The sequence below is a fragment of the Urocampus carinirostris genome, chromosome 3, assembly GCF_059441175.1.
Source record: "Urocampus carinirostris isolate Australia breed hairy pipefish chromosome 3, RoL_Ucar_1.0, whole genome shotgun sequence".
Taxonomy (NCBI): Eukaryota; Metazoa; Chordata; class Actinopteri; order Syngnathiformes; family Syngnathidae; genus Urocampus; species Urocampus carinirostris.
The window spans coordinates 11121168-11144676 of NC_142351.1; the positions used below are offsets into that span (position 1 = coordinate 11121168).

General features: G+C 38.3%; 2 protein-coding genes across 4 annotated transcripts; both read right to left on the reverse strand.

The window, feature by feature from the left end:
- Positions 1 to 902: 902 nt before the first annotated feature.
- Positions 903 to 7848, reverse strand: LOC148368664 (uncharacterized). The gene is given in 7 exon segments (XM_088329716.1): positions 903 to 975; positions 2419 to 2605; positions 2608 to 2790; positions 2793 to 2905; positions 3934 to 4018; positions 4021 to 4301; positions 7844 to 7848. Coding segments are annotated over 7 exon segments (927 nt in total).
- A 22-nt stretch (positions 7849 to 7870) lies between these two features.
- On the reverse strand, positions 7871 to 21899 carry tbc1d22b (TBC1 domain family, member 22B). 3 transcript variants are annotated; one of them, XM_088330665.1, is made up of 14 exons: positions 21612 to 21899; positions 19033 to 19089; positions 18606 to 18798; positions 18323 to 18446; positions 17736 to 17903; positions 17587 to 17657; positions 17376 to 17504; positions 16116 to 16181; positions 15761 to 15875; positions 13226 to 13332; positions 13069 to 13144; positions 10508 to 10635; positions 9165 to 9256; positions 7871 to 8266 (listed from the first exon to the last, which is right to left on the reverse strand). In XM_088330665.1, the coding sequence occupies exons 1-14, from the start codon at positions 21665 to 21667 to the stop codon at positions 8179 to 8181; spliced, it is 1470 nt and encodes a 489-aa protein (XP_088186791.1). In that variant the 5' UTR covers positions 21668 to 21899; the 3' UTR covers positions 7871 to 8178. The 3 variants fall into 3 exon arrangements, with proteins under 3 accessions (XP_088186791.1, XP_088186790.1, XP_088186792.1); XM_088330664.1 differs by having other exon boundaries at positions 9165 to 9260; positions 21612 to 21898; XM_088330666.1 differs by lacking the exon at positions 19033 to 19089 and having other exon boundaries at positions 9165 to 9260; positions 21612 to 21896.
- Between the last annotated feature and the right edge of the window lie 1610 nt (positions 21900 to 23509).

The following is a 23509-nucleotide window of genomic DNA, read 5'->3' on the forward strand; positions in this document are numbered from 1 at the left end:
TATTTGCAAAGGAAGGGTGTGAATATGTTTGTAACCAGGTCGAATAATAAGTTCTTTCACCATTCGTCTCAGCATTTCATACATTCTCTTCAAAACTAAGGCTCATTTTAAAGCTGAGTTTCTGAAACGGGTTGATTTTCGGTCATTATCAAATATCTATTCTAGTATATGTATGACATTGAGGGATAAAGTTATATATCATTTTTTAAAAGTGCACTCGTTGACTTAACCTAAACAATTGGAATCCTTGTATGATCCTAATCAACACGTGTCCATTCATCCATCTATTATTTGCACTGCTTATCCTCAGTAGGGTCGCGGGAGGTGCTGGAGTCCATCCCAGCCGTCTTCGGGCAGTGGGTAAGGGACACCCTAAACCGTAAAGAATGGATTTTTAAAAAAGAGAAATAACCCAAGATGATAATGGCATTGTTTTGTTGCACTAGTTTAATTATTATGTAATATTATGCACAAATTATTAAAACAAGGGGGTGGATGGGGGATTCAGGGCGTGGACATAACAAAAGGAATAGCAGAAAAAAGTGATGAAAAAAGAAAAAAGCAGGGGAAAAGAAGTAAAACGCTAAGGAACAAAAAGAAAAAGAAACAGGGACAAAATAAGAGGAAAAAGTAAGAAAAAAGAGGTAAAAAGCTTGGGAAATGAAACAAAAGAATAAGAAAAGGGAAAAATAAAGAACAAAAGAAGAAAAAGTTGAAAAAGTAGTGAAAGGCTTGGAAAAAAATAAGGATCGAAAAGGGAAAAAGAAAAGAAAAGAACAGGAAAAAGAAGAAATTTAAAAAAAAAGGTTTTAGGGGACAGTGTAAATAGTATGCACATAATGAATTAATATATATTTAAAAAAAACTATTGTTGTACTAATTTATAATTGCATGTATATTTTTCACCCATAAGTGAACTTGTAACTCATCTTAACTTTGAACCTTTTTAACTTAAAAGTCAAGCAACTGGAATACCTGCACGACACAACAAAATGCCTATTTAAAATATCGACTTTTCATTGCAACAACAAAATAACTATGAAATACAAGCATAAACTAGAGATGTTTTTTAAAAGTTAATTGTGAAACTCATCCCTGAAAAACATGAAATGAAATAATTAGAAATCTAAAAAAAAAAAAAATTCTAAATCTTTTGTATACTCAGCAAATGTAAGCAACAAAAGATCCATGGAAAAAATGCTTATTGACCAATCACTAGAGGAAAAGAGCGCACCCGCGACCCTACTGAGGATAAGCGGTGCAGCTGATGATGAAAGATGAGAGATGATGAAAATTGAGCGGCACGGCGGATGGGTGGTTACCGCGCAGCCCCACAGTGCAGAGGTTCAGGGTTCAAGTCCAGCTACCGCAACCTCCTCGTGTGGAGTTTGCATGTTCTTCCCGGTTTCCTCCGGGCATGTATGTCAGGTTAATTGGCCGGTCCAAATTGTCCCTAGGTGTGAATGAGCCAGTGAGTTGTCTGTCTCTGTGTGTCCTGCGACTGGCTGGCAACCAGTTCGGTGTGTCCCCTGCCCACTGCCCGAAGATGGGCTACAGCGCCCCCGCGACCCTACTGAGGATAAGTGGTTCAGAAAATGGATGGATGGATGATGAAATTGATCCTTTTTCCCCAGGATTGCTTTAATGCATTAAACATGTATAACATCTTTCCACCTCAAAAAATAAAATCAGTGAAAAATCAAAGACATCCATGAAAACTGAATATGATAAACTGGGGATTTCTGAAAGCACCTTAAAAAAAAAATTCAGACTCGCTAGCAGGTTGTCAAGTCCCTAAGGCACAGGTGTCAAACTCGCCGCCTGCGGGCCAGATCAGGCCTGCTTAGGGATTGAATCCGGCCTGCGAGACAACAACCAGTGAAGCGTAAGAGAAAAACAAGCTGCAGGTTGAAATATGTCAACTTGATGTTTTAAAGCCAGGTGCCTCGAACAAAGACACTGTAATTGTATTTATTTCTCTCTCTCTCTCTTTTCCACCCATTTTCTCCCACTCTCTGTCTCTTTCACTGTCCATGTCTCTCTTTTTCTCTTCCTTTGTTGCCCTTTGTCTCTTTCTCTCTCTGTGTCTTTTTAACTTATTTTGCTCTAATTTCCTTTTTGTCTTTCTCTCTTCCTACCCTTTGCGCTTTCTTTTCTCTTTTCACTCCCTCTGTCTTTCTATTTCTCTTTGGATTTCTTTCTTCCTCTCCCTTTCTTTCCCCCTCTCTGACTTTTGGATTACTCCAATACCAAGCCTTTCTCTCTCTTTCTTTGTCCCGCCCTCTCTCCTTTTCCCTCCCTCATTCTCTTAATTCTTTATCTCTCTTTTTATTTCTCTTTAATCTACTAGTCCGGTCCCCGACAGAATGTTTGTTCTATCGTGTGGCCCCCGAGTTAAAATGAGTTTGACACCCCTGCCCTAAGGTGTCTGTGGTCCTATATTGGGAAGCCCCCATGGCCGAGTCTTCCTCATTATCCAGGAATTTCAAGTGCTCCCGACAATGATCGAGGAAGGAGTCAAGTGCCGAGAAGCCCTCCTGACAGGGCACACAGTCGTAGAGGCGCTTCCTTTTAGACATCGCTCGCTCAAATGTGTTCTCCTGAAAACGCTGCACTCCCGCCTTAACTTGTATGCGTCATGGAGTTCCACATGTTGCTTCAGCTGTGACTGAAGACAGAAAATCTCAGTGCATGAGGGGCAAGGGAATTCTCCGTCCACTTCGTTGGCTTCCTCATCTTGCATCTTCGCCGGACCAGCCAGCCTGGTCTTCCCCTGTGCAAGGCTGCTTTATTTGGTGTGTGCTGGAGTAACTTGGTACTTTGAGTGTCATTTCCTGTCATCTGACATTTTTTGATTGGGCTGAAACATGAAGTCGCAGAGTAGTGTGCAGTGTTCATTTTACCTCTGAAAAGTGATGAGTCCCGGGGACTCGCATGCTCAAAAGTATATGGGTCCCAACAGAGATCTATGGGTCCCCAAAATTTAGTGTTATCGAGGTTGAAATTGTAAACCGGCGACAAACATGTAATATAAATCTATATTTTCATTCAGTTTTAATCATCACAATTAGTTGGTAATACAAAGCAGTTATCGCTTCAGATTTTTCAGTTCACAATATTGTACATTATACAAAATACTGAAAATACTGCCATCCACTTAACTATCTTTAGCAGTGAAAGCATGGCCAAGTCTTCTTTTTGATGTCGTATCTGTTCATACTTGCCTCTCTTTTCCTGCAGCAACAGAATTTCCATAGCTAATTTGTGGTTTTCATTGTCGTTGTGCCGATCCAATGTGCTTTTCTGAAAGTTCGTATTGCGAAATGATTTATGAAGTCCAGTTTTTTTGTCACGCTGGGTACACGCATCACAGAATATGTAGCCTCCATTATCATCCTCCTCATAGCGTAACCAGGAATATAATTTAGTCCATTTTGGCAGAAAAGTCCTTTTCTTTCTAAGAGTATTCTTTTATTTTCTTTCCTCGAATCGTTCGCTTCAACGCACGTGTTTCCCTTTCCTTCGCGATCTTCTGAAGAATTTCTCCACCGTTTTTTCGTGCCGGAATTATTGCTGTTATCACTTTCTGCATTATGTCTCGGCTTATTACTGACACTGAAGAAATTACCAATTTTGTGTTGATTTTCACCTTAACTCGACGACAAGCACCCCGAAAATGACAAGCAACAAGATCTCGTTGGCCGAGATCGGCGTGCAGACGAAAACTTGAACCGCGAGACCTAAACAACAGTGGCGGATCTGCCTGACGAAAAGTTTGGAGTGCGGTAAATCTTTGTTAAAAAAAAGTAATCGGGTAATAATGACAATTTTGTGTCAAAAAAGTTGCGTCCTGGGGACGCACGTTGATTCGACACTATGCATCCCCAGCAAAAAAGATGCGTCTAGGACGCAGGGACGCGGGCAAACGAGAACACTGAGTGTGCGTTCAGGGATAGATGATGGCGGAAGAGCCTACCACTTATCTTACATGGATATGTATTCTTAAACCTACCCTTGTCGGTTGTAACTCACTCCTTGACGTTCTCATAAACAATTTGACATTGTGCTTCCCTTTCCTATGTAAGCACATTTCAGAGGCGTGACTTAAGACCTTGCAGCCAGAATCACTAATGATCTGCTTTCTAGACGGGATTAGTGGTTCGTAAACATGATAAAATCCTCTAGCGGTGGTCTTTGTATGGCGTTTTTGTCTTGCTGTGCAGAATACGCAAAACGTCCTTGTGTGCTCCAACAAGTCAGCACTGTTTTGTTTCTGCACTCCTATGACTCCAAGCGCACACCTGCAGAGAAAATAGTCATTCACATAGGCAGGGTTGGGTAGGGTTACTTTAACTGGATTACTTTCAATTACTTTTGGATTACTTCAATACCAAATATGCTAATAAAAGACAAAAAAAAACTAAATATGAATAAAATTATGACTCACAACACGTGGTAAGCTTTCTCTCCTGGCTTTGATCTCTTTGATCTCCGGCAAAACTAACATAAAATGATAGATAGATAGATACTTTTTTCATCCCCGAAGGGAAATTCACATTTCCAGCAGCATCCCTGAGCTGAGAACAATACAATAATAAAGCCAAAAGAATACAATATACAAATACCCAGTGTGACGTGCAAATGCCCACTGTAGCGTGTTATATAGAGTAACTAAATAGTGCTACACAGAATACATATTGCAGTAAGATTCGGTAATATCCAATGTAGGTGGTGTGGTTTAATGTGGGCCTTTACTCTGCCGGGTGGAGTTAAAGAGCCTCATGGCATGAGGAAGAAAAGATCTCTTCAGTCTGTCCGTAGACATGCGACAGAAACAAAATGAAAATAAATCCAAACAGCTTGCCAACATCATTTTTGCCGTTCCATATATTCCGTTACTCCCCAAGCCCGCACAAAATTTTATTCATATATAGTTTATTTTGTCTTTTATTAGCATATTTGGTATTGGCGTAATCCAAAACTAATTGAAAGTAATCCAGTTAAAGTAACCCTACCCAACCCTGCACATATGGCAGACGTTGGATTAGAAACTCGATATCAAGCAAAAGAATCGTTCAACTACAAACTCATTTGAATTGATCAAAATTGATTTGAAACTCCAAGGGTGTCGTAGGGTTACTGTTTGTCAAACTTGACAATTTCTTAAACATGCGTCTCACAATGAAGACAATGCAAATAATGTGGATGCAAATGTCAATCTGTACGAGTTAGGAAAACAGTCACAAGACTTTGCTCCTACGAACACGTGTAGCTAAATTAAGCAAGGTAGCGCACAAGCCACATTATTGCCTTAGCACGCAGAATTGCAGTTTGAATAATCCAATAGAACAGACCTTGACTGAAACAATAACAAAGCACGTCTTAGGCCATGCGACACCTCTGCAAACGTGATAAAAAAATCTAGCGGGTGTTACATTATGGACGTACACTGCAACTACTTCTATCCAATCGGACTTTCCAACATGCTGTTCGGAATATTTTACTTTTCTGTGTTGACATCGCTTCTCCTATTTATACAAAAGGACCACACAGACCATCTGCTCGGCCGAAATTATGATTAGTCGTTTAATATAAACAATGGTAACACTACAGCAAATGCTGTAATCATTAAATGATTTAAGGCATAAGTAATTTTTCTGATAATTCAACAGCAAATTTTAACCACCAAACAAACATTGGCATTGATTGAACAGAAACAAAGCAAGAATAGTAATAATAACAATAATAAGAATATCCATGGACATTTAAGCTTTGACAACAGCTAAAAAAATCGGAAATATAAACCTGGAATATGCATAACTTTGATAGCCATGGAGAAAAGAAATGCACCTGGATAAAATACAATCATAGGTGTGTGTGTAGATATAGGCAACACTAACAAAAATACTCATGATTATGGAATGTACCAAAATACAATGGCATTAAAAACACTTAATTTGTAACTTTGCTCTGAACTGATTTTGGAAAGCCACATGTTTCTGGAATATTTGTTAAAACCTTTTATTCAATAGCTGCCAAAAAAAACAGGCATTAAGTTTGGGAAAAAAAATGGAAATTATTACTTGCTTAACAGTCGAAAACATGATAAATTCTACATTTAATAAATCCTATAATCCAAATGACAGATTATTTAGTTAAAATTGCCTGTTGTAAATATATCGGACCATCTTACCAGTTCTTTTTCAGTCCTAAAGCTCCTGATTATCTAAAATAAGGCCAATTACAATGGACCAGCCGAATGACTGAAGACACATATATATTCCTACTATATACCTTTAACAGTTCTGCAGAAACGTTTTGAAAATGTGAACATTTCTGAGTCACCTGGTACATCACAGTACAGTACGTTACATATGTATTTCGCCTATTTTTAAGAAGACAGAACTGCAGTGAAAAAAAACAGACTCAAGTACAATAGGACTTCACTTTGAACTAAATTAAAGTTTAAATACAAGTATTCGTCAATAGGCTACTGGTCTAAGAATTACTGATATTTACCCGAAAGCCTTCAGTGTTAATTTACATGTCTGTACAAAGAAATAGGTCACAGCTCTTCTAAGTTGATCATTTGAATGCTTAATTTTGGTGGAAAAGAAGGAAAATTGTGGGCTGCAAAAACCCTAAGAATGGCAAACCACAAAGGTGTCTCATTTGTTTAAAAAAATTGAATAAAAAAAAAAAAGAAAAACTATGGAAAATCGCAGAACAGCTTTGATTTGCTGTTTCCCCCTTGAAAGAACAATTCATATGATCACCTTCCAGCGGCAGTGATTCAAGTCATTATGCAGGGGGCTCTAGTTATATAATCCAATAAAACAAATACATCTCCCTAATACAATCCAGTGGTTTGTTGATGATGCGCAAGAAGGGCATTCAAACAGATGCCAAGCAAACATTTACTGAGGGATCAAAACAATGGAGATTTCACACATTCAAGTATTTCTCTATGGTCTGACACTCAAATTTCACCCTGAAAAAAACATTTCAACCCAATAGTGTTATTTTGTTCAAAGTATAATGCCTGTGAAAGGATAGTGGGATGTTTGGACATGTTCTAAGGGATGCGCTGGACACCCGTATGATGCGGCAGGGGTAAACCAGTGAAAGCTGTCGGTCCCTGCTGTTGAACAAAAGAGTGTGTTGTGTTACCCTGACCCGAGTGACCTGGCCGCTTTCTTGTGTCCTGTGGAGGGACGAAAGCATGACCAACTTCGGTGCCGAAGTGCCTAACTTGTTTGGGTGTTTGGACATTGGGTTGGCCATGGTTCAAAAAATGTCTGTGTGTGTTTTTTTTTGCTATTTTTCCCCCTTTTTAAATTTTCTTTGTTATTGTATATGTTTGTCTTGCTGTCGGTAACCCCTCTTGAGGGATATGATAATGCCTTTTTAGCCTGATTGTAAGAGGCCATGCAAACGAAACACATATGCTTGATGACGATTCCACCAAGCTGAAATCGAACAGCTAAAGGAAACTACGAGTTGGCTACTCTTCAACTGTGTACACCTGTAAATGTATTAACACAAGGTATATATAATTTTCGGAATACAATCATGTTGGGATTGAAAGGACCTCTTAGATAAGCAGATTGTGCTTTGCAGATCATTTTGGGCATTCAGCCATTTATACACACCCTCACTTCCAAGTGAAGATTATATTATTTTAAGGTACAGTTTGGAGTTAAACAGGTGCAATCATAATTTTGAACTCTTTCTTCAGTGTTCCTAAATTTCAATGTGATAAAGTTTGAAATAATCAGTTACTTGCTACAGGTTAATATTTGGTAAACAATAACTTAAATAATCTGTAAAAATATCATCATACACCATCTTTGATTAAAAGGATATTAAAGACATTCCAGAATATTTTTATATCAGAAAATGTTCTCTGAATACATTCAACAAACAAAAAGCCAATGAAAAGCTGCTTGAATGGAGTGGAATGACGTGTGTGATTCTAAACTGTAACAGTCCAGTGTAAAATTGCGAAGGGGAATGTCAACATGGCTCTATAGTCACCATCAAGTCCAATGGAATCCCCATCAGATTTTGTGTTCACATTTTTGTGGGCCAATTCAGAAGGCTACAGATAAATGCTCAAGTTCTGGAGGAAGCCTTCCTATCTCTTGTAGTGGCTCGGGGCATCCGCAAACATGTACTTCAGTCTGTAAGCTTCGGCAAGGAGAAGGCCAACTTCTTCGTTACCCCAGTGGATTGTGGGTAGGTTCTGCAACAGTATGAGTAGGCCCTGAAGAGCAAAGGAACATTGATTGCAGTGCGGACATACATTTCATTCTTATGCAGGTGGTTTAGGTGCCATCATCAAGTTTTAAATGGTTACAACAAGAATACGAATGTTATTGGATACTCAAAAGATAATTGCCCTGTTTTTGTTGCTATTTGGTCATTTTCCTCTCATGCACGTTGCAACAAACATCACTCCACCAAATGAAAATAAAACAGCCAATAATACAAAAGAGCTGAAGATGCTATGTTACAATTGGTGGGTTGGTTGGAATGAATCCCTTAACCACATGGGATGTCGGTGCACAATTATCTGGGCAGCCAGGTGGCGCCCAGCCATCTCCGGACCAACAAATGTTTCCACTTGGTCTCGAACCAGGGAGCTTTTGCATGTTAGACAAATGTGCAAACCGCAGCACTACGGAAACACTTGTTACACACCGTTCTTATGTTTTCCTAATGAGAGACCAGTATTTAGTAGGTTAGTTTCCTTCTAAAAGACTTATTTTCGAACATTGTCATATAAATAGTTATACACACTCAGCATAGTCAAACAAAATCAAATCATTAGGGAATGGCGCCCAGATATAAGTTGTTTGATTCATGAAAAAACACCAAATTTGTAATAAAGCATTGAAAAATTGAGAACCTCTGGAGGTCAAACTATTACAAGTAATTCATGGGGTGATTTTCTATAGCACATCTTATGCTCAATACTTGATTGTTGCTAGGTACCACAAAAAAATCTATATAAAATTATTCATCCATGCAAAATATGCTCATGATTTTAAAGAGTTACCCTTAAATACTTTAAACATTTTGCCTATCGCTGGTTCTTTTTGGTGTGGAACCGCTGCGATAAATGAGGGATTACTGTTCTCCAACTGATAAAGCTTAATTACCTGAAAGTCAACCATGGAGAGAATTTCTTTGCGCCACTCAGTGAGGAAAGCGGCACAGACATATAAGTGAAAATGGGAGAAACCTTCCGCCTCTGCCTGAGTGAAAAAGAAAGAAAATCAAAGCATTTCCAACATTTGGGAGAAAATCATCACAGGAAGAATAGTTAAATGAAACCATCACAACAGTACACGATGGCAGCCCAAGATGAACTATTTTCGCTTAGACAAAGAATTAAAAAAAAAAAAAAAGCCTTGAGCAGGAAATAGAATTCCCTACATCACAATTCACTAAATTTTACACAAACTTACACTGTTGATCAATCCATGTCAGGTATTTTTTCATGTTTTATAACGTATAAAATCAAAATCTATGTGTACAAATAATTGCAGAACAACTGTTGATTGAGGTGGAGGGGAGCGTGTGGTGGATAGGACTGGGGCTTGCTGTTGAATGAAGGCCATATACACTAATGTCATGTCATAAGTAATTGCTGATTCAGATCGTTTAACATTTCACTACATTTGTGAGTTCAGTTAGAACTGTTGGTAATTCTTTATTCTATCATTTAATGCCTGTTCAAAAGAAATTCTATCCATCTATCTACCCTAGTCATATCTCTCGAGAGGGGTGACCGACAGCGAGACAAACACATCACAAAAACAAAGAAAAGAAAAAAGTAGCGAAAAACAAAAGATTTGACTATGGCCAACCCAAATGCCCAAACACCCAAACAAGTTAATCACCTCGGCACCCAAGTTGGTCATGCTTTCGTCCCTCCAGATGAAACGGGACACAAGAAAGCGGCCATGTCACTCGGGTCAGGGTGACACAACACACTCTTCTGTTCAAAGCAGGGCTCGACAGCTTTCACTGGTTTACCCCTGCCGCATCATACAGTTGCCCTGCCCAGTCCTTAGAACGCGTCTAAACATCCCACTATCCTTTTACAACACCTCTCCACTCATTTCCATCACCAACAAGAGCTCTAGCTTCCACTAGATTTAGACCTATTTCCTGCAGTGCACTCATAACACCATCCGTCCACGTCAATCACGGCCTTTCTCTTGGTCTCCTTCTATTTACTTCTGCTCTGTAGATCCTCTTCAACATTCGCTCCTCATCCATCCTTTCCATGTGTCCAAACCAACCGAGTACTATCTTATCCACACGCTTGCTCAGTTCCACCCAGTTCTGTCTCTCACAATTTAATTTCTCAATCTATCCAATCTTGTCACTCCTAACATACTCCTCAAACACTTCATCTAAAAAACATTTAAAAGAGAGATGACAGTTGCAATATCAAGACTGAAAACAATATATTCAAACTACGTATATGTGTCACCTGGTAAGTGTCCCAGAGGCGGATTGTGCAGCGCAATGGCAGCTCCCTCATCAACAGATTGTTCATCCATCGGAAAGCAAACTGAAGATATTCCACGTCATACTTTTTGAAATGATTGTGAATGTCCTCTAAAAGGCAGACACACACAAAACGTTCTGTTCAATGCATGCTTATTAATAAACATATCCCAGCTATCAAGTCAAGTCAAGTCACATTTATTTATATAGCCCTTAATCACAAACATGTCTCAAAGGACTAATGTACTTACCCACATGCAAAATTGTCCAATCAACAGCTAAATACAGTGTTCAAAAAATATTCAACTTTCTTAGTCGATGAGCGTTGTTGTAAGGTTTACATTCTTTTCTCATCTTCTATGCAGATTACAGGGTTTGTACACCTTTATCATGGCCAAATTCAAGCACTTTTAATGAAATTTAAAAGCAAATTTTCTAGTACCATTAAAAGAAGAAATCTGGTGTTAACCATGTATTTTGCAGATCCACAAAAATATCTGCGATTTATATATACAATTTTTAATCTTTCGTGTGCATTTATCAAAACATGATTTTTAGATCTTGAGTAAATTGTGAATATATTTGTGGATCGAAACAATATTTTTTTTTTCTTTTTTTGAGACAAATCTCTCCCCGTAGAGGTGTTGGATAAAATAACAATAATAAGTAGCTTACATTTTCAGGTGCAGGAAGTTGTTCCCTTACAATTTACAATTGGAAAACGCTACTTTGGTTCTTTGCATGGCCCATGATAAATACACATAATTGATATGTAATCTTTGCACAAATACACATTTCATCGTGCCCTGTTTAGGGGTAGCATGCACCTGTTCTTTTGGGCCCGACCCGCAGGGGGCGATGACGCTTCATTGGACAATGCCATACAAACTAATGCCAAACACCGTTAATTGTGAGGGAAGAAAAAAATGCAATGACAAAGTTAAGCCACAAGAGAGCAGGAGCAGTGTAATTTTCAAGAAAACCTGATGAGAAACATGGCAAGTATTTCAAGCATTTAAAAACATCTCACCAAAAATTCAAGCACTTTTCATTCCTTGAAAACACATTAAAGTTCAAGCATTTTCAAGGCTTTCAATCACCCATACAAACCCTGCAAATACAACTAAAATAACAATAATCCTTTGGGTAATGTTCCGAGACTGGCAAAACAAACAGTAGCTTGAAAATTTGTGTCGAGTAAAAGTGAATCCTCGTTTCAAAGTGTGAGTGTCAGTGATGTGCCACCTAACCAATGACATATGAAGCCTCGTTTTGGGCGAGGCCGAACACAGAAAGTGAGACTGAGATTTATTTTTTCTTGAGAAACTGAGTAGTATTCTTTTAAGAGAGCTATATTTTAGACAGTAAGATTGAGTCAGTCAAGTAGGTCATTAATCTATGGATCAAGTCTCACTACATTCGAGACAATTGTTTTCTTAATCAAAAATCTATAAGCAGTGGTTTGTGAAATAAATTGCATACATTGATGTTTTTATTTGTTGAGAGAGGAAAAAAAATATATTAAAAATTGATATTGATTCTTCAGGGCTTTACTGAAACAATACAATATTTAATACAGCTGCAATAATGCACTACTGCAGCAGGAGTCAGTAAAGAGCCAATAAGAATAAAATACTGACAATGTCAATCAAGCTTCACTTATAATAATCAATTAAAAATAAAACCCTCATAAATACCCCTTTTCCGTCTTCACCGGTGTATGTATGTTAACAGTGAATGAGCTTACTAAATGAATTTTGTCTTCCAATAATTAGTGCTACAAAGAATTAAAATCATTAAAACAAGAGTGCCCAAATGTATGCACCTGCCTACTATTGTTTAAAGGTGGAGTCCGTAACCTCAAACTATCCTACTTGCTGACGCCATCTTCTGGCTGAAATAATCATTGCAGCCTCTGTCGAGCCTTTGTGATTGCATGTGCAAGTAGTTGAAATGATTTGACACCCTCAAGTAAACTCATTTTTTGGGCGTTTGGGTAGGACTCTAAAGCCTATACACCTCATTTCATTTTCCAAACATCATTGTGTTTGCATGCTAATTTCTTCAATCGTTTAAAAAACTTTTTTCCTGTTTCCGAGAATTTAATAAAATAAAAACTTAAAATCAGCATCTAGCCATATGCTAGTCAGTTATTTATCATTTTATATTTGACCATTGTTAGCAAAACAGGACAAAATGCTAAAAATTTTTTTCAATTTCTATTATGTAATTTACTTGCGGGTTTTATTTCATATTTTTGTGCAAGTGTTTCACATTTGTGGTTTCGCCCCAAAAATGTTCCTTTTTGGTGCATCACTAATGAGCACAACTTGTCGACACAAGGGACACAGAAACTGAATACTTTTTTGGAACGAGGAAGAAACAAGCAAGATACTTCATTGATTGTTTCAAAATTGTTAAATGTGGACACTAAATTTCTCCCCTACCGATTGGATTATTCATAGAAGCCACATGTACGGGGCTGTTCATTTGTTACTGTAAGCATAGCCAGAAAAAATCGTGTCTGTTAAAGAACAAACTTACCATCAATCCGACTAACAAGTTCTTCTAATGCTTTGACTTTGTTCTGGATTCCTGGCTGAGCAAATGTATAATTGTCCTACAAGGGGAGCATATTTGACCATCAATGCAAATTTAAATAAAAACAGTAGGTACAAAAGCATGTTCATATTGTTCAGACCTGTATTCCATCCAGGAGTTTGCTCATACACCAGAAACTGTCAGCCTCAATGTTTCTCTGAACCTCCAGAGATAGAGCAGCCACCTCAAAGTTTTCCATGTCCTCCACTGGTGGAACAAATGCACAGGGTTATTAAGGGTTATTCGTAGAATGCGGGACAGTCAATATTAATAAGAAAATAAAAATCTTAAAAAAATATGCCAAATACATATTTCATTTGAAGCGGACATTATTTGTCTATAACAGACTTGATTTCTTATTTTTCCATGGACATGTGAAATTTAAAAGAAAATCTAGAAAAGCTACTGATTGACATTTTACTTTGACAAAGTTACCGTAAAGCAAGGTATTTTTAGACACAAAACCCCTCACATTTGTGGAGAGATTTCATTCTTATGTTAATTTCAACAACACCAAAGAAACAGCACTTTGACACAATAAAAGATGGTCTGTGTAAAGCTATAGCTATAGCAGTGTAAATGTATTTTTCAAAATATAGTCGTTAGTAGCTAAACCCCCAGTGAGAAAAGTGACTACACTCTAAAATGTAAGTTCTTGAAGTGTCAATATTTTGTATAGCCACCATGATTTTGGAGAACCGCCTTTATGCTCCTAGACATGGAATTCATGAGAGCCTCACAGGTTGCCACTGGAATGCTTTTGCACTCCTCCATGACAACATGACGGAGCTCAGGGGTATTTGAGAACTTGTGCTTCTCCACCTTCCACTTGATGATGCTCCAAATACGTTCTATTGGGTTAAGGTCCAAAGATGTGCTTGGCCAGTCCATCACCTTTACCTTTAGCTCTTTTAAAAACTCCTGGTCATCTAAGAGGTGTGTTTGAGGTCATTGTCATACTGGAACTCTGCCTTGCGACCCAAGTTCCGGAGGGAGGGGATCATTCTCTGCCCCAGGATTTTATAGTACATGCTTGAATTCATGTATCATTCATTGAAATGAAATTCTCTAATTCCAGTTGCACTCATGCAGGCCCAAACCATGACATTCCCACCACTAGCAGCTTGACCTTGTACTCCTCACCTGGTAGCCGCCACAAATGCTTAACACCATCCGAGTGCCAAAACAAATTAATATTTGTCTCATCTGACCGAAATATATTTTTTCCAGTAAGCCATGGCCTTTGTTGACATGTACGCATCAAGCCTTTGGCAGGCTTTCTTGTGGACAGCTTTCAGGAGAGTCTTTTTTTCTGGGGCAACAGCCACCCAGAACAATTTGATGAAGTGTGCGGTCTGAGTACTAACAGGCTGACCCAAACCTCTTCAAGCTCTGCAACAATGCCGACAGCCCTCCTGCGCCTATATTAGATAGCTGTGCACGTTGACTCAGTTTCTTTAGACATCCACCATGACCCCTATTGTGAGTGTGTCCCGATTTTTTAAAAACGCTGGAGGATCTTGGCTACTGTACTGCAGCTCAACTTCATGGTGTCGGCAATCTTCTTGTAGCCTTGGCCAGCCTTTTGTAGTGCTAAAATAATTTTATTAAGGTCCCAAGAGAGTTCCTTGCCATGGTGTGTCATTTTGGAAGTTTGAGTGACCAGTGAGACCGATTGTGAGAGCTGTACTACAAATTGAACACTCCTGCTACCTATTTTGACCTGAGACCTAGGAAGAGTAACATGTCACATGGTATTTTGGAGAGAAAATTATAACAAGTGTTTTGTTTGGACATTTAAGGGTGTGATGGCTTCTGGGTGTAGTCACTTTGGTTTCCAGGGGTTTAGCTATTTAAGGCTATATTTTGAATCTTTCTGGGGGGAGAAATAAATTAACACTGCTATAGAAGCTTTACAGACTTCTTTTCATTATGTTAAAGCAGTGTTACTTCAGTGTTTTTCTATTAAACAGGACGAAATATCTGCAGAAATGTGAGGACTGTATGCACTTTTGTGACATACTGTACTGGCGCTAAATTGCTCGGATTTTGAGAACTTTGTATCAGTTTAATTAAGGAGTGCGGGAGATGGATCTGCTTCAATTTATAAAACAATACCACACGAAAGCAGTAGCTGTGAAGGTTTTGAGAGAAAGCCCACAGACCCTCATCAAGTAAAAGCTTAACAAAACATGCATAAGTAAGCACCCATTTTGTGGGACTTGCCAATTAATGCTGTTGTGCATGTCATTAAGATATACAGGGCTTTGAAAATCTTTGTATCGCATTATGGCTCAGATTTTATACAAATATATATGTAAAACATTGTTGTTAAAAAATTTACTTGGCAATTGATCATGCAAACCTGTCCCATATATTTTGTTATAATTTATGTACTGGAGTGTTGACACAAAACACAATAACATTAAAATTGAGTTACTTCATTTATTTTTAACTATGGGTCTATGCTAAATTACTGCCATACCAATCAATAATCATGTAAAATAAATAAAACTTGAAACTGATTGCGCCACGAGAATGTGCTTCCCTTATTGAACTGCATACACATGTCACACAAGTTACTTTCTATGGCTGTTCGACATGAACTAAGCAATTTTACAAAACAAAAACTTACAAACAAACTCAGACAGGAAGACCACAAAAAAAGGCGTGACTAGATCATTGATTCCCTGGACGTAACCACTGGCTGGGTGTCGAATTGCCCAGATGAAGAGGATACGCTCAAAAACCTGATGGCAAGAAAGACGATAATGTGTTAGAAGTTACATTTGATCAATTATATGTTCTGGAGGATGAATAAAAATGGATCCGCCGAACATTTGGGTGGAATTTCTTAGAAGGTGTCGTGAATGTGATAAACATCATCATATTTGAACAAGTAGTTAATGAAGAATGGCAATAACTGCAAAACTTGGAAATGCATGGTAGCAGTTAAACAGCGCTGTTTTTCAATTTCAAAATGTATTTACCTCTTGCACTACAGGCTGCTGGAACAATGGAATCAGAGGGTTGGTCCGTGGAATGTCAATGTGAATCTACCAAAGAGAAAACAATAGATGATTATTTTACCTAAAGGATGCACCAGAAAAACGTATGTTTGCTGAAACCACAGATTAGTGCTTTCAAAACCTTAATATAAAGAACTGCACTATGCAAAATCTTATATAACCGTTTGTTGATAATGGTGATCAGTCTTATTGATACTTAGACATTTAACCCATGTCTCTTGAAGACATAATCACATAAGTTGCACTTTTTAAGGCAAGACATCATGAAAAGATAACAAAACTCAAAATTGTACAGTTAGGCAAAATGGCTTCAGAAACGACAACGGCGGACAAAACAGAAAACGGGGGCCAAAGATGATGCTGACAACGATATATAGTGACTAGTCAGGTAAGGCAATTCCAGCTCAATTAGGGGGAATATATGGGAGTTTCCACATGCTCTCTAAAATATGTAATAGCATTGCCTTTTTCACTTCAAGCCATTTGCACGAGGTAATGTTGGCGTGTATTCAACTGTAAGTCTTGTTTCATGATGTCACTGAACTTCACCACACCGCTAGGCCAGAAACAGTGCAAGACAGCCTAAATTGTTTTCCCAGTACACAACAAGCACCCAAGATGAAGTTTTTTACTTTTGTTTTTATATCTCTCGCATCAAAACATAAAACATAAGCCATGTGAAACACATTTTGGTTGTCAATTTGTATGTCTTTCTAAATAGATTTTACAAATGTATTTATTTGAACGTGATTGAACTGTAGAGAGAGAGTGGGGTCAAGTGAGCAAGGGAAAGACAAAGACTGTTATTCCGTGTTGGTTACGCCCTGATTACGAGTGGCTTTTTCCAGATAGTGCTGAATTTTGTTTGCATTTACTTCATATTCAGACTCACACTTTATTGTTTAATAAGAATTGTTAAAGAGACACTCTTTCTGTAGCTTATGAAGCGTTACAACTTTGGGTGATGCTAAACCTTCAGTGACTTGAAATGAGCTATATAAATGCAGACCGTTTACCATTCACCAATTGTTACAAACTCTCCCCTCCTCACCCCCAAACCAGAAAAACAAAAACAAAAAACAGATTTTGGCCAAAAATCCCCCCACAAAAATCAGCATTATGATAGCAATTTAAGAACACCTGCAGTGAGATTGTAGTTTCATCAAGACAAGACTTTATTGTGGGACAGTAGCATCTTCACAATGGGGCAGTCACCAGTACCTGTCTGTATGTGTCTTTGTAGTGCTCATCTGTTCTGGAGTGATAATATTGCAGGATGAAGCCAAAATATTCCTCTCTTTTCCTTTGGAGCACAAGCTCCCTGCGCTCCTTATTGGCTGGCAGGTAACCCTTTGGAAGAGCGAAGAAAGGGAAGGAGAAAATGAGATACTGTATATATTTTTTATATTCAACATCTAGTATTGCCTCTTACAGAGAGAAGCCTCCATGTGATCGGCCGGACTTCTCTCGGTATCCCTGACCAGCTGTGCTTTCGCAGCTCATCTGGAACAGAATTTTAACAATTGCCACAATAGGAGTTACTCCCAACAACCACAATGACCGGAGCTGGAACTGCCCTACCAAGGTCAGTGTTGGCGCTGGCCAGTAGTTGCTTGAATTTGTCCAGCCGACTCTTTTCTCGCACTGTCATGGGAGGGGCTCCTGATGCGTTTTGGTCTGAAATACGAGCCACCAATGGTATAACAGGTCGAACTGGGAGAGACTGCTGCTTCTGCAGTGTGGAACGAACTGTGGAAAGCAAATGTCCAAGAAGAATGTTTGCATTTGAAATAACAATTACATTTTAAGTGCAACACAAGCAGTGCAATATCGCATACCGAATAAATACCAAAGTGAATTCTAAACGGGTAATATCTAACCAAATTAAACCAGTGAGAATTCACAAGTTAAATGTGCTACTCAAGGTAAACACATTACACATAGTAGTCACTCTAACCGAATTGTCAGAAAAAAAGGAAAGCGACTTTATACATTCCCAGAGTTTTAATTACACTAAATTAAAATTGTAATAACCATTGTAATCTTTCAAAAGAAATTTAACTTGTCCTTCTCTGTATTTTTTGGGTTGCATATTATAGAGACCTACGTAACGCACTTTTCGTTGACATATTTTGAAAGTTTTCAGAGAAGTATTTAAGAGTATCTACCGGAAGATGTACCAAGGTGGATGTCACTGTTCGATTTGACCACTATTCCATTCACCAGCTTGTGGTCAGTGCGCTCATCTGCTCTGTTTGAAATCTCGCTTTGTATGAGCTCACCTGCATCGTGCTTTGGAATGCACAAAAAAAGCAGTTCATATTTTAGTATATCATTTTGGAAATGTTTCCTCTAAGCATGGAAATTCAATTGATCTGAGTCACTTTATTTCAGTGCAAGTTGTGCCAGTGAGACAAACAAAAGAGGCCTGACATGCCATCGAAAGGGTACCTGATTCTGAGTGAAAGCAGACTGCAGTTTCGAAGGTAACGAACAACTCAGATCAGGGCCACTCAGGAAATCGTCATCCTCCTCGTCATCGTCAATGTCCCAGGCATCATTTGTGCTCCGAGCAAACTCGTGAAAACTTGATGTCTTTTTAGACTTGATATTGTTTAATTTCATCTTTGTGTCTTTGGTATACCTGTAATGAACAAACAGCAAAAAGTAATAACAGGCCTCGTACTATTACTACAGCTAATCAATGACAATTATAAAAATAAGAACTTTCTTTGCATTTACAGGTGGCGGTGATGAAATGATACACTCAAAAACACAAAAATGGGAAATAGTTGGCCTCAGAATCATGCTGAGACCCAGGCCCAGACAAAATTAATTTAAATGGACAGCATGCAATTCACTTGCACTTGTTACTTACGTGCGTCGCAGGCATGGGTCAAGAGGAGGATGCTGTGCTCCATAAACAGGTTGCACACTGGAAAGGACCACATGCGTACTGCAGACACGTCTCACTTTAGAGATTCAAAGATCTATTTTTTGTTCATAAACAGTTTCTCAAAGGGCAGTACCTGATCTGTTGTTTTTATTTATTAAGTTGTCAAACACTAGGCCAGAGTTCAAAATCTTTTTGAAGCTGAAAAATAGTTCTTTGTTACGATCAGTGCAAGGGCTACTAGTTTGATTTGGATTTCTTAAATAGTAAATAAAGTTATCATTTACCGTAGTGTAATGTTATTACCATGTTGTTGTTTTAGGAGTGGTGCCAAAATAGAATCAAGCAACCACAAAAGTATGGTCCTTGAAAAAAGGGAACCGGGCGATTCCATATACAAGTATGATTGTGTTTACTTTATACTACAAATGTAATAACTTATTTAAAAAAAAAAAATTAAAGAGCCGCTGTGGCTCCTTCAGGCTCAATTCAAATGTAATCCATAACCTCATCACTCCAGCATAAGAAAAGCTTAACTTGAGGCTTCAGTGGGTGAAAATTCTCCTGAGTAGAAACAAAGATCCAGGCACATGTGTACCTGCTCGCTGTCACTACATCTTTGGGTTTCCAGTCTTAAAACTCACTTAATGGGACATTGTGTATTTATTAGCGCCAATGAAAAGTAGTGCAATAGCAGTAAATACAATTCCAAAATAAGTCGAGAAAAAAACGAGTACTTGCCCAAGACACACCACAGGAAATGGTTGCCCTACGACCCTAGTGGTTAAGGGATCCAACCCACCAACCAACCAACACATTTTTCAACACAACTGGCTATATATATATATATATATATATATATATATATATATATATATATATATTCAAGAGTATTTTCCAAGGGATTCAGGAACTCAGGCTCATTTCTGAAGAGTAGGACAATTGACACAAATAACAAATGCAACTAGATAATGAAGGTGCTGAATCGGAGTCAGCTCAGGAGGCTTTGCCTGCTACTGGTATCCATGGAAATCATACCATCTTTTTAGGGGCAGCAAACCCCTACAAAAAATGCCTGGAGAGGGATGGGTGTCACTAGGTTCTACTTCCCCATGCTACACTATAGGAAGTGGTACTCCCGATGAACCAGGAGGTTAATAAAACCTTGAACAGTGAACCGAATGGTAAATAAAACAAAAAAATTATTGAGTTGAATAATGATCCAAAGTACATTACCTATATTTCTAAATGTTGATTTTCTAAATTCTAATAAATCCAGGAACAATTATGAAATCTCTCTACACGACCTTTTCCCCTAACCCCTTTTCTTCCCATCTATCTATCTACAGGTATATATCTATCTATCCATCCTAAGGTGCTTAAGGTAAGATAATGGCAGATAGGCACGGTGGGAAAAAAACTATAAAGGCTCTTTGAACTCAGATGACCGTTGTTAACAGATAATGGAAGACATTCTACTTTCATCTTTTTAAAGACAACCTATGACGTAGAGACGAATACTCATCTATTTATTACAGTTTATATTAAGTCAAGTCAAGTCATGTTTATTTGTATAGCCCTTAATCACAAAGAGTCTCAAAGGGGTGCACAAATCAAAGACTATTGCAAACTACAGACTATTATGACACCATCCCCTCATCTAAAACCTACATGAGGGCCAATAATACACATATTATCAATATAAAATATAGGTTATTCATATGCTATGGAGTAGAAGTGTGTTTTAAGCTTACACGTTTTGCCAATTGAAGTGCAACTCTAATTTCGTTGTAGCAACACTACGATAATAAAGGTGACTCTGATATATTATCACTTAATAAGGGGAATTGGAATTAAGTCAAGTCATGGTTATTTTATTGACGCCCTTAATCACAAAGAGTCTCAAAGAGCTGCACAGACCACAGATTATTGCATACCACAGACTATTATTACACCATCACCTGATGTAAAACCTACATGAGGGCAAATTATACACAGATACACAGATATTGTCAACATAAAATACAGGTTATTCATATGTTTTAGAATAGAAGTGTGATTTAATCATAAATGGGGGGAGCAATTGATTGAGGTTGACAGGTATGTATTTATACGCAGCATAGTCTGAAAAAACGAGAAAATTAAGAAAGGAAGCAATGGTACTCTTTACTTTGGAAATTAACAACAGTGTTGTTGACAGTATTGGGTAGCTAACCCTCGTTAGCTTAACTAGTTAGCCAATGTTAGCAGTCAGCCCTGTCCTGCAGAAGCATATGGAGGGCACTTGGTTAATGATGATAAAAATGACTCAGTTACATTACCAGATGACACTAGTTACTTTAGTTAGTTTATATAAAGAGGCAATGCGACGACATTGAGAATACGAACACTCAGACAATGAATTCAACTACACTGCCAAAAGGCTGGAAGTACTTTAACATTCCTCAATAACCGGTAATCGTTACATTCCAGGCTAATATAGAAATTAAACACATATAAAAGGACAGTATTCCCCAAAGTGCTTTAATTATTTGAAGAAAAAGAGAGCGTTGCAAAAATCTTACCTCCCTGGAACCTTCGCATTTCTCCTCCAAAAATTGACCCTGTTCTCGGTGGCCATCCCACAGCCTTCTTAGGCCACCATTGACGCCGGCTCCCCGCACCACGCATCCATGATAAAACCACTTTCGTCAGACGACGACTCGGTTGTCCTTCTGCTTTTTTTGAAGGGGGGAAATCTTTTCAGTGACAAGCACAGCGATAAGGAAGATAATAGGCACTGGGAGTCGCCATCTTGGCTCAAAGACTTGAACCCAGGGTGGCAGTTAGTGGGCGTGGCTAACAGGTGCATCACAGGCAGCCAATGAGAGACGGCCAGGGAGGGTCCAGAGATGGCGTTATAAACAAGTAGAAAACAGAAAAACGTTATAAAAACTTTGTTGTGGGTTCACTACTTTGCAGTGCAGTCAGAACGTTTAACTGCCCGCTGTATTAAGAATACGAGGCCCTTTACAATCAGGTAGGGATAGCAAACACTACAAACTTTTGGCGAAAGTTATTGGCTAAAGGACTTTCAGTTTCTTATGAAGTCAAATGAATTGGGGTCGATTCTGAGCTACAAAGAATATACTTCCGTTTTAGGTCTGAGACAGAGGAATAAAAACCTCCTTAACGTGAGGGATCAATACCCACTTTTGCTGGGTAAAATAAATCACAATTATGAATCAAACTGTTTGTTCTGCATTTCAAACAATTGTTAAAAAAAAACAAAAACACTTCTCGTTTTTCCCCAGGCATAGACTGCGTTCTTTTTTTCGTCCACATGAGGGCAGACTTTCTTTTTCCAGTATTTCTACATTTAGTTTACTGTAAATACGCCATTGGCCGTTTACATGCTTTCAGTAGCCTAACCCAGAGTTTTCCAACCTTTTCCGAGCCATTCACACTTTTCGCATTCAAAAATATTGAGGCGCACTGGCGGTTGAAATGTTTAAAAATGATTCAATTCTCATTTTATTTTTAAAGCCTAAAGTGACATTTTAAAGGTTTTCTTATAGTTTGTGGTCACTGTGCCTCAGGTAATAATAAAGCGGAATCATTTTTGTTAGTAATGTTGCTGTAATGTGGAATTTTATTACATCGTCAACCTTTTTTTCAAGTTTTACTATAATATTATTTTTTATTTTTTTTTCTCTCCAGAAGAATCAGAAATACATAGAAAGAGCAAAAATAGTTTTCATTTTTTTTTATAAAAACGTAAAATAAGAAAATAATAATTTAACAAAATGTTTTACTTTATTTTTTGCGGAGCAATCTTAAACAGCTTCATTCTCTAGTACCGCCTGAGCAGATAATTAGTATGTAAGAAGATATATAAAGGTTTAAGTCCCGGCTCCTCTGAGTTAAATGTTGAAGTACCCTTGGGCAAGACACTGAACCCCCAAACCCCTAATAAGCATTGGGAGCCTTACATGGTTGACGCCGCTATCAGTGTGTGTGCGTGTGTGTGTGTGTGTGTTTGTGAATTTGTAAGTATGAAGCATGTTGTAAAGTGTTTTGGGAGGTCTCAAGTGAGTTGAAAAGCGGTATATAAATCCCAAGAGCCAAGAAGTGTTCCGCTGGTTCGAGAGCGTTCTCCATCCGGGCACCCCTGAGATCCGATCTGCAACCTCAGTGGAAATGTTTAAATCTAAGCTTAAAACTCACTTCTACTCTATAGCATATGAATAACCTATACTTTTCGTGGACAATATCTCTGTATTATTTGTGATTGCAATCTCCTTTGCTGTCTGGTAATCCTGGAAGGGGGATACCACATGTGCGGTCCCTTCTCAAGGTTTCTTCATTTTCCTCATGTTGAGGTTTTTGAGTTTTTCCTTGCCCTCATGTTGGTTCCAGATCACGGGATGGTGTAATAATAGTCTAAATAGTCTGTGTAATAACCTGTGAAACCCTTTGAGAC